The following is a 12236-nucleotide window of genomic DNA, read 5'->3' on the forward strand; positions in this document are numbered from 1 at the left end:
CTCTCGATTTTGGGATGAATATAATGAAGCATGAAGCAGTCTATTTATAGGCTTAAAAAACGCGTATAATTAAATGCGAAGCTTTTAATTCCATTTCCCAGCCTCCAACTTTTATCTGTCATCTGCCCATTTAATGTTTGATTGACATTTCACCTAACACTATGCTAATCAAGTAAACCACACTGAGCAAACCCTGTGTGACAGGCTAGTCCAAGAAAGTGTTGGCAGGAAAAATCGAACTTCTGACCTCTGACCAAAAGTTCACAAACTCCACAAACTTAGACACCCCTTAGGAGCTACGTATAGCATTTTCCTTTCAAGTAAAGTGTGTGTACACGATTAATTTTGGTCGAAAAAAATTAACCTTTTTGGTTTAAAAATTGTAAGTTATAGAGTTTAACACGTTAAAATTTTAAGCAATAAAGGTAGGCAGGGACTTTCCCAAAAAAAGGGGGGGGGGGGGGGGGGGGGTTGAGTAATTTTCATTCTTTTAATTTTATTTTTTTATTTTTCCAAAAAAGGTGAATCATGATAATTTGGATAAAAACGTACTCATATTGAAAAAAGAATAAATTTTAGACAAGAATTAATGGCGGGCATGTGTGGCACGTTACGAGTCAAAATTAAAATGGCCAATCTTTAGAATTCATTAGTCCATGGGTGCACATGTATTTACATGTGCTCAACCGCATGGAACTATTCTCCAGAAAGATTTTCTTACATGTATTTCATACCATCAGTATTATTATATATTATGAAAGATATACCAATACCATGCAATATATATATAATAGAATCAAACCGGATTGTTAATTTCTGTCGTTAATTTTAGTAACATAATTCTGTTTTTTCTATCTTTAAATTTAGTGACGGACAACAAATAGATGTCATCAACATCAACAACAGAAGTAAAGTTCCCTCATTAGATTTTATGGCAGAATTTGATTATCTGTTGCTTTTAAGACGAAATTTTCTTTTCGGTCGGAATTTAGTTTTCCGTCGTTGAGTTTTTAATTAAGATATTATTAACCTATTCTTTTTAATTTTTATATGTTTTTTGAGATTGACCATTGTTTAATTTGATCTAATCAACCCAAATTTTTCCGAAAGTTGTGGGACATATAATTCAAGGTCTTACAAGTTACAACGCGAAAAGTTTGGTAACAAGATCGTAATCTACTTTCGGAATTAATTACATGCTTTCCAAGTCTATTCCTCTTACATTTTGACACGCAAATAGCTAGTGGGGAGATAATTGACTAATTGTGGACTTAGGTTAAAAGATGGTTTCACATTAAGACCAAAATGCTGTTCTTAAGACCCAGAAAAGTTTTTTTCTAAAAAAAAAAACAACAAAAAAAAAACAAAATGGATTTAAAGATGATTTAGGCTCATCAACTAAGTAAAAAGAGTCACGATTACATATGGGGATGGATATTTTCTTTATTTAGTTAGGCAATTAGGTATCTTAAAGAGTGCCGAAGGATACAAGAGCACTTCATTTTAGGAATTAAGTACTCAAGATAATATATTATCTTGGATATTAACTAAAAAATTTTAACTTTTCTAGGTTTAATGGGGGGAGGGGGCAAATCACTTTTGGATATGCTCGTCCCTAAAGATTGACTCATAAATGTCATGAGAAGAATTTTTATGATCCGGTACTGTTGTCCACTCAAACGAGTGACCAAAGGGATTATGTTTCTTAGACAGTGTTTGTAAATGTTTTTTTAAAAAAATTGATTATGGGATTTTTTTACATAAAATTTTCGAATTTCGTAAAGAAATTTTTTGATTGGATCATGGAAAAAAAAAAACTTCATGAATGAAAGAAAAATTATGCTGCTTTTGATAGCCTAATTATATGGAGAGATTTGGATACAAAAAATGAAATGAAATCTACCACGATAAATTATGCCTAGATATTGAACTTTATTTACGCATGAAATTTCATAAAACCTCACCTCTCTCCCTCTCCCTCTCCCTCTCTCTATGTATAGCTAGCTTAATAACTAATTTATATATTCAGAACTCTCATTAAAACATGAACCATGCATGTTTTCTTGCTTCCCTTGTATTGTTCTTTTCAGGACAAATAAAGTAGGTGGCATTGCTTTTCTTGTCCTTAGACATTATATATATTTAAGGATATTAATTAATTGCCCGATATAAGGAAATGTGATATGTTCGTTGTCCGAATTAAAAATGATTAAAACATCAAATTTAATCAATAATATCTTATTTTCATGAATTATCTTTGACATATATATATACATACAGTTTTAATTAGGTCGAAACCACATAATTGTACCCAATATATATAAAACCTAAACCTGGTTGTTATTATTATTTCGATAGAAGAGAAGATGAGTAGCATTGATCCAAGGATATACATATTGTCTAATCCATAAAGGAAAATGCTATATATACAATGAAAGTTACAAATTGGATTATAAAATGTATTTAAAATTACAAAATTATCCTTGCAAAAAATCTTTTAAAATTAAATTTATGATAATTTATAATTTTAAATGTACTTTGTAACCCAACTATGGTATCCCATTTGTACATGTAGCATGATCCATATATAAATCCGTTGTGAGCGGACAATTTAGCAGGTATAGTTTGATTTATAACCTTCCTTGGAAATTTTTTTTGCAAAATGATCTTCAAATACAAAAGATATAGAAAGTTTAAACACAAAGAAAAAAATTGAGAAAGTTATATTTCAAAATCATGATAAAACAAAGATTATTTAATTAAATAAATCCATTTTTTTTAATCATTTAGCGCCACCAAATGACCCCACCTTTGCAAGTTGCATGAGAAAAGGATATTTGAGAAAGGATAAAAAGTGGCCTAAACTTTAGGAGAGATAGAAAGGCATGGTGCATCTAGATCTTGTCAATCGGTTGGCCAAAGGGTTTTGGAGTACCAAATGGTTAAAAGTTTGCATCTACTTTTTGTTGGAGATGTCCCTTTTTTCAGACAGTCGAACACATGAGATAAGGAATTTGTAGGAGTAAAGGAGTGGCAACTTGGTACTAATTTTTCTTAAATTGACACAAGTACTAATCGCAAGTTGAGCCAGATATATATATGGGACTCCCACTTGCCATCTGCCATGCAACTTTGTTACAAGCAAGTTGGGTCATATATATATGGGCATGCACCATGCATGCTTTTTTAGTGGAACTTCAAATCTCACCCATAAGCCTTGTCTGGTACTCCCGACCAAACCCAGGTCCGACGATTATATACATATAGTAGTCGGACTGATCGGTTAACCATTTTCTTTTTTATGATATTTTTTGGGGTATAGATGTGGGGTTTTGTCTAGTTGACTAATTAGTAATAACTCGCTTTTACATACATACATATGATGGGGAGTATATGTATTTTATTATGTATAACAAATTAAATTCAGAGTTTTATAATTAAAATGGCTCGTTGGTCAACCTGGACTTGCAAAAAAGTCCAGCACTAATAGTTTATTGATATTATTCCTAAGGGACCGGCCTGGCCTAAGGCTAAGGAGCCTGAATTTAAAGAAAAAATGAATTAATATTTTGGATTGGATTCAAGTCGAATAAAAAATTTCTTAATGGGTTGAGGTTTAAGCATTGGGCCACCTAGCCCAAGAGTTGGAACATCCCAGTCCTTGAAATGGCCCATCTGAATTCTAACGATGACCAATGCACCGTAATTGATTTTATTTTGGGAGTTATATTTACGCTCCATTTTTTGTTATTTGTACTCCGTTTGTAAATAAATTTTCACTTCACTTTACACATAAAGTGGAGTGTAAATAACACAAAATGAAGTGTAAATATCAATTCTCTTTTATTTTTATATATATTTTTTAAATTTTTGCCGTGAAAAATAAGGTTTTAAATGAGATTTTTATCTTCCTCCAATTTCCTCTTTTTTGAAATCCAGATCCATCCAGTTTCGATGAAATTTCAGTAATTTAAACAAATATTTTAATAATAATAATAATAACCTGATTCTCAATCCAATTATGAGATGCTAACACAATGATACTTCCCTTATATTACATTTAATAATTTAATTTTAGCTTGATTGTTTAAAATTCATATATTTTCATGAACTCCAGTATAAAATCAGTTTTAGATCATTCGATTTAACGTAATTATACCTTTAATCGTTAATTAATTAATAATTAATCATTATACTAACCTTCAAATCCGATCAAATGACACGACACATGGCAAGAGTTCCGGACACCAATTTGTGTCTTTTCTGGAAGCAACGAAGGTAAAGAGTCGCATTTCGTTAACAACGATTTTATTCTTCCGTTCTCGATTGAGTCGAGTTCACAGAGGGAGGGAGGCAGGGGATGGGGGCTGTGACGGCGGCGCTGATAGCCATTGCGGCCGTGGCTTTGGGATGGTTGACCATTGAGCTAGCTTGCAAGCCTTGTCTCGAAAGTGGCCGCAACTCCATCGATCGTAATCTCAACCCCGACTACGATCCCGACGATGAAACCCTCGACGCACCTCTTAATCCCAATAACAAGGAATCCGATGATTCCGCTGCTGCTGCTGCTGCCTCTTCCACCATTCCCAAGGAAGTCTGATCTTGATTTACTTTGCACACACGCTGTTGGTTCTCGGTAATTGTTCATGTGTTTTCGAATTTTTGCTGTCTTTCTGGACTTTTCCTGTTCTTCGTAGGCTTATTATACGTGAGATGGAGATCAGATCGCAACAAAAGGGATCTATCTGTTTGATTGTTTCGTTCTGATTTTTATTGACCTCTAAGTTGTGTATTGCAGATACATTTGGTATGCATTGTGCAATCCTAAACATGAACTTCTATAATGCATATTATTACATGTTTATTGGTTCAGAATCAGACTTCAGATTATAAATTTAGGGGATTCTGTCTAAAGTTATTTTCTTTAGGTTTATTGATACTGTTCTTGTGGAGTTTTAACTGGAACATGTCGTTCAAAATATGCATCTTCCCGGGAAAAATAATGATTATAGAAGTCTGTAAAATTTGTATCATGTTTCGAATTCTTTCTAAATTTGTATTCGCGCCAAGGTGTGATGCGAAGAGTGAAGGATTTTACTACATTAATCATACACCTCAAATGCTTTTGTCATCGTTAAATTTGACAGTGGTGATCTTGAAACTGGTTCCACATCAATTTTTTTCCTTGAAGCGTGCTTTCATATACTTTTTGTTTTTGCTATATCATCTTAGACGGATCGATCAGGCTAACTGTAGTATGAAATATTCGATGGATTGGATGGTGTGATGTGAGACTGAATTTGGGATGGGTTCATTTCATATCTTTAAAAAGATTATGCATTAATTGTGTTTCATTTATGATTTAACATATTATGCAATCAAACTGAGTTGTGGCCCTCGGGCATTTCAGCAGCATTGGAGCTGGCTGATTTTTCTGAAGTTTTACTCCATCTTAGTAGCCAACTATAATGTGACATATGAAAGTGCATCCTTTTCTATTTCTCTAATTTACTTTAGCCAGCTAGTCCTCTGGTTTTGTGGATCTTGATTGCATCAAGAAGTCTATACGGGCCATGAAACCAGTACACAACTCCTACTTTCATTGAATACAGCAGTGTAAGAAACATAACTGGTTTGAAATCTGGTATTAGATTATTATCATGAGAACCCGTCTGTATTGCTTGCTCGCATCTGCATCATGGTGTGATTCTTTTCATGTAGTTTGAAGCCATTAGGTATTTCTTTGAACCCGTATTCGCATTTTGCACGTTGTTTGCAAGGTTCGTCTACAAACCGGTCCAGAGGGGAACATCTTTTCAAAACCGTGATCCGTTAATTGTTAAAATGTAGTTATTTTAACTGAGAGCAACTGAGGATGTAAGCTATAACCGTGCCTGCTTTTCATCTCTGCAATTTGCTTATCTTATCAAACTGCATCTGAAAAGGAGACTTTAATCAGTGAAGGCCTGACCAAATCATGGATTGGAGCACCGTTTTGCTACCAAAATACATTTCCATGTATTGTTGTCTTCAACTTGAAAACGCTAGAAAGGTTCTGTTACGTATTTCAAAGTAGATAATGAAGAAAACACCATTCAACTTATATGTAAACTCAGTACGAGTTCCAAACATACAATACAGTCCATATATATAATTTGGTTGCTTTAACTATGAGACGACAAAGACTTGCCGGAGTGCCCCTCGAAACCCATAATACACGCACAAAGAAAATCAAGTATATTATTGTTTTTAGACTGAGGGAAGTCTTATATTACAGCCATAAATAATTAAAGGTTTTTGGAGTTTCCAAAATTCATCAAAATCACACACATTAGGTATAATATGATCTGGTACTACGCTAGATTAAGTTTTAGGAATGGCATACAGAGTTGTTTAATGTTTATCGAACAATAAACATGAATGGTTCTAATTATATTAAAAATCCCGTTTAATTTTGATTCCTCGTTGATTTATATTGATAATTTGTATTAATTAAATGTGGAATCTATCGTCTCAAACAAGGAAAAGGCTGTTGTTTTTGTAATTAGAAATGGAGAAATGAACCCGAAAGAAGACAGGAGATGGTGGGTTTGCTTTCTGGCAAAGGCCCCCTTTAGTTTTACGAAGAAAGCCAACTTCCCCTTCCTTTTTAATCTCTTGACTACCTACCATACATGCACATTCTTAGCTTGGTAACGATTTCTGCGTACCGACTACCGACGATGGATCTATGTTTCTGGATATTCTGTTCACACACATGAATCTAATAAAAGTAGACTATGCTGTAGAGTACTAAATTCTTACGTGCCGAGGTTTGATATACTGTCACAAAAAATAATAATAATTATACAAATATGCCAACGATAATCCCTCGAAATTAACAAGTTATTTGTTGCAGGAAAGACATCATGTGGCCAAGTTGTTTCGATGCTACTTTTCGGGTAGTGCTCGAATGATTGGATCCAGTGACACATTTTTTTTTTACATATAAGATATTCGTGTGATGCTAGCATTTTGACACTATACGTATGCTACGCTAGGTCGAAGTTTTCCATGTGGGCATGATTAATCATGATTAAGTCCTTAATGTAGCATCACACGTGCATCAAAGTCCACAAAATAAGAAAAGAGCTTTCGAAATGGCACTTACAACAATCTGGCTCCTTCTATGCTCAATCTATGCTCAATCGGGTGTTTTTCATCAGGTGCGGCATAAAACTCCTGATGATGCAGCATCTACTCTTAATTGGGGTTCACATATTTTTGTGAGTCTCAAGTCTAATGAAGGGGATTCACCAGGTAAAAAACACCGCATAGAAATCGGCCAAGAACCCCCTGAATTTGCTTTACAAGTAGTCAAGATTCAGCATGTAGACAAATAAACATATGTCATGCAAAAATTCTTTTGCAGTCCTCCTACATTTAACTGTAGATTAATATATTTAAGCTAGCATGATTTATTATCTACACTCGAAACTTTATTGATACCTATGTAAAAAAAGGAAATTGTAGACAAGGAATCTAAAGATAAAGACACTAAACTAAAGTAACATGGACATTCTCTACTAGCTCTTTATTAATTTCTTATCCACATACCAAACTCTTCCCCTTTTGCTTTGAAACCTCCACTAATAGCATGTATTATATATTTATTAACTTGTAAATTTGAACGAGTCTGTGGCTTATTCACAATTATGAAATTTCATGTTATAATTATTCCGCTTTTGGCATCATCAACAAATAGTTTAATACATCAACATATATACCATGCAACATTTCAGCCATGTTATTGGTCCCCTAAATTAAAGCATCGACTAAATTAGCCAGTGAATTATTGTTTTGCCGCATGTTAATTGCACCATTAATTTGTAAAAATTTGTTAAATAATAAGTACCAGCTGCTCTTTACTTAAAGAGAATAATTAATTGTGACTTTATATATATATGTAGAGTTTTGTTATGCTGTCCATCAACCATGCCCAACTATGTGTCCACCATGTACAATAGGTGAGTTGACTTGTACATGGTGGGCATGATTGGTGGACAACATAACAAAACTCTTATATTTATTCAGTTAATTAATCATCGATTTAGTTTGAAGTATGAAGTATGAACTATGAAGTAACAAACCAGCTTCCATTTAGATAATTAGTTTTTCATGCCTGAAGGGTCGAGAACATGACGAAGATATATATCTGCTTCGATAAATTCTAGCATAATAAATTTACCTGAAATGAAAGAAACCAAACACTATGAATCACAATAAACAATTCTGGTTTTTTTTAAATGAAAAAAAAAATTATTTTAATTACCAATCGAAATGAACGGGAACACGTAGATATCCATAGTTATCACTCTAATTAAAATGAAGTCGAGATTCTGATCATGGAGGTCGATTTTCGAAAGTTTATATTTGAAAAAATCACAAACAATTTTTTTTTTCTTTTCACATACTCTCCCTTAATGAATAAAGACATATTTCGCCTTGCCACTGATTTGGGCTTTAATTATTATTATAAAATTAATTAGAAACAAAAGTAATGGGATTCCAAGATCATCTCATTGCTTTTGTGTGAAGAAAGAGTTGGCATAACTTATAAGACCACCATAGCTTCTTTAAAAAGCCAATAAAAAGAACCTATCAAAATTATAAGTAGAAGACATGATGAGAAGATCACCAAAACGACCACTAAAACTTCCAAAGGCAAAGCACCAACCGAAACCTTCTCTCCTTAATAAACTAAAAACCAAACAAGTAAAGAAAAGAATTCACCCTAGCATTACACCTATAAATCTCTCTTTTCTACGTCCATTTCATTTCCCTTTCTCCCTTTTCTTGACCACTAAGATTCATAACTAGGAATCAAGAATCTTTCTCTTAATATCCCTCGCTAATTTAGCATGCTTACCATTTCTCTTATGGGAAAACTAGCCCCGAGGCGCAAGAATCTTGTGTTAATACATATTCTTCTTGCATCAATCTTTCTAAATTTATCAGGTACGCATACACATACACATACACACACACACACATAATTTGATCATAGATTACAATATTTATGTGCATGATCATAGATTATAAATATCATTGGGGATAGTTGATTGAGAGATATCATTAATAATTACAGGTTTAAGATTGATTAGGGACGTAGAATCATTGGGCATCAACTATGGCCAAGTGGCCGACAATTTGCTACCTCCGGATAAAGTCCGCGATCTTCTCCAAACACTCAAACTTTCGAAAGCGCGAATCTACGACACAAACCCTCAAATCTTGACAGCATTCGCAAACTCCACCGTTCAACTCATCGTGACAGTAGAAAACGAGCTTCTACCCACGTTCACCGACCCGAACCAAGCCTTTCAATGGGTTTACACTCGCATCAAACCTTATTTACCGTCCACAAGAATCACCGGAATCTCCGTCGGGAACGAGGTTTTCACCGGCGGCGACGCCACGCCGATGATAACCTACCTCGTCCCCGCAATGGTCAACATCCACGCCGCCCTGGTTCGACTGGGACTGGATCAGTTCATTAAAGTCTCCTCCCCGAATTCTTTAGCGGTTCTTCAAGAATCATACCCGCCTTCCGCGGGCAGCTTTCGGGCAGAGCTCGACGGCGTAATGCCCCAGATTCTGAGGTTTCTCGCCGCAACCAAGTCCCCGTTTTGGATCAACGCGTACCCGTATTTCGCATTCAAAGACGACCCGGATGAGATTCCTTTGAACTACGTGCTCATGAACCCGAACCCGGGAATGGTCGACCCGTACACGAATCTCCATTACGACAACATGCTGTACGCCCAAGTCGATGCAGTCCTTTTCGCCATGGCGAGATTGGGCTTTGGAGGGATAGAAGTTCGGGTTTCAGAAACGGGCTGGCCTTCTAAAGGAGATTCGAACGAAATCGGCGCCACCGTCGAAAACGCGGCGATTTACAACAGAAATTTGTTCAGACGGCAGCTGGAAAATGAAGGGACTCCACTGAGACCTAACATGAGACTGGAGATTTATTTGTTTGCTCTGTTTAATGAAGACATGAAGCCCGGCCCGACCACAGAGAGGAACTATGGCTTGTTCCAGCCCGATGGCACCATGGCTTATAATATCGGGCTCTCTTCTTTGTCCACTCCTTCTTCAACCTCCACGGCTTCTATTTCCTTGACTTCAAATGCAACTTCCCAGGTAAAGACTTAGGTTTTGATTTTTTCCTCTTTTTTTTTTTATTCAATAAGAAATTATGTATATATAAATTTATGTTCCTGAATTTTATTTTATTTTAAATTTGGATTCTCTTACTTTTTTTTTTTCTTTTTCGTGGTACTGCCTCTTACAATTGAACTTGAACAGGTTAAACGGAAGGGATATGAGAGTTTGCTGCATTCAGTACTCCTATATTTGCTGGCCTTCAAAATTTTGATGAGAATACAATTATAGCATTAATTCTTTTTTTAAAAGAAGGAATTAATCTAGCTAGCTAGCTAGTATCCGAATTAAACTAAACAATATATAATATTTTACTTTTTTTTGTCATAATATATATCAACATGAGTTTTGCTATACTCCACCAACCTTGTCAACCTCTGTGTCCATCTTGTATAAAACACTCAACTATTGCACATGATGGACACAAAGGTTGACACGGTTGATAGGCAGCATAGCAAAACTCATATAAACATATATACCATGCATATGCATGTGTACTTATTCTTAAAATTAATTTAAAGACCCAAATCGTTCATCCAAACACATATCCTGAGTGGGTTTCCCTCCAGAATCATATTCAAGTCTTTAAGAGCAATTACACATTTACACTTCCATTTCGTATATTTTATGTGTTTGGATTTGGATGAATATATATATATATATATATATATATATATATATATATATATATATATATATAAATTTATAATTATTCATGCATGTTATGGAATCGAAAATCAGAGAACGATTGAAGGTGTTGCCAAGAATTGGTTCATCCCATGATCACAAGGAAATTGAAAGCATGCAGGATCCATCAAATTAAATTATATATTCATTTTGTGGTGGATCGATCATCTGCCGCCTGCGTTGATTATTAATTTCTAGCTCCAGATTCATCATATTGGTGATTGGATTTCGCTATCGACGACTCGGAAAAGTTAGCGACAATTAAGGGATTCCATGTATATAATTGTAATTAATAATCAATCTTATTGTTCGCTATATATGTTGCAGATTGCATATTGTATAATTTTTCTTCCCTTTATTGTACGAAAGACATCTATAGTGGAGAATTGCTTGGACTTTGCTTTCGTTACGTTCAAACTGGAACAAAAGTTATGTACATACCTATGTTTTTTTAGTACGCAAGATTTCGTCGGCAGTAAATTTAATTTGGTTTGGATAAAGTTGTTAATTTATGATTCTATCACTTGTATTTGTTGATTGATAACTGAATAATTGTACTTTAGAATGGATTCACGATCCAATAAAGAATGTAAATATTTGATCAGCAAATTAAATTTCCACGTATGTCAGCATGTGCACACGACTTGAAAGAAACACACATGCGCACCATTACTAAAATTCACTACATATTTTACTCTAAAGTGGCCACAAAGATTTTAGTATGCTACTGATTTCTTACCTTTACGGCCACTTCTTCAAAGTTTTATTTAAACTAATAATGGAAATATAATGTTCAACGAGATAAAATTTGCTGCTAATCAAATACTAAAGATCAATATTAATATTATTCTTTATATCATGCAACCACTTTTCGAATATTTAGAACTTAGATTAACTTCTCTTACATTTAGAACTGATGTTAAATACCAAATATACAACATAATGTTAGACTAGTAAAGTTACCGTTCTCCCAAAAAAAAAATATGTTTCAATTTTGTCGCAACATCGTATTCAAACATTTCATTTGGAGGACTCGTTATTAACAGATTTTTTTTCTTTTTTTTCTCAATCTCTTTCTCAACTAATTACTCTTACATCTAAGGAAAGTCACTTTTTAATTTACTTACCCATAATTTTATATTTTATAAGAAATCATAATTCAATTCTAATTATCAATTGGTAAATGTCAATGGAACGCTTGAGGAAACCTAGACCATTAATTGGGCCAAAGGAGTTCGATTAATGATCTCGGGCCTTGGTCCATGTCACCTATAGCCCAATTGAAACAGAAATCATTTAACGAAATCTAGAATCTTCTTTGGCAACTAAAATCTGGCTTTTTC

General features: G+C 34.3%; 2 protein-coding genes across 2 annotated transcripts; both read left to right on the top strand.

The window, feature by feature from the left end:
• Positions 1-4252: 4252 nt before the first annotated feature.
• Positions 4253-5033, top strand: LOC140875747 (outer envelope membrane protein 7). Its single transcript, XM_073279532.1, has one exon. The coding sequence runs from the start codon at positions 4361-4363 to the stop codon at positions 4598-4600; it is 240 nt and encodes a 79-aa protein (XP_073135633.1). The 5' UTR covers positions 4253-4360; the 3' UTR covers positions 4601-5033.
• A 3677-nt stretch (positions 5034-8710) lies between these two features.
• LOC140887019 (glucan endo-1,3-beta-glucosidase 14-like) lies at positions 8711-10827 on the top strand. The gene is made up of 3 exons (XM_073294018.1): positions 8711-8997; positions 9128-10185; positions 10351-10827. The coding sequence occupies exons 1-3, from the start codon at positions 8901-8903 to the stop codon at positions 10435-10437; spliced, it is 1242 nt and encodes a 413-aa protein (XP_073150119.1). The 5' UTR covers positions 8711-8900; the 3' UTR covers positions 10438-10827.
• Positions 10828-12236: the final 1409 nt, after the last annotated feature.

This window comes from Henckelia pumila, chromosome 1 (assembly GCF_033568475.1).
Source record: "Henckelia pumila isolate YLH828 chromosome 1, ASM3356847v2, whole genome shotgun sequence".
NCBI lineage: Eukaryota > Viridiplantae > Streptophyta > Magnoliopsida > Lamiales > Gesneriaceae > Henckelia > Henckelia pumila.

Excerpts from the sequence above, each read along its gene's own strand:
- LOC140875747 (XM_073279532.1), top strand. The coding sequence starts at position 4,361 with ATGGGGGCTGTGACGGCGGCGCTGATAGCCATTGCGGCCGTGGCTTTG.
- LOC140887019 (XM_073294018.1), top strand. The coding sequence starts at position 8,901 with ATGCTTACCATTTCTCTTATGGGAAAACTAGCCCCGAGGCGCAAGAAT. Across the intron at positions 8,998-9,127 it reads AATCTTTCTAAATTTATCAG|GTTTAAGATTGATTAGGGAC; the intron begins GTACGCATACAC and ends TAATAATTACAG. Across the intron at positions 10,186-10,350 it reads CTTCAAATGCAACTTCCCAG|GTTAAACGGAAGGGATATGA; the intron begins GTAAAGACTTAG and ends GAACTTGAACAG.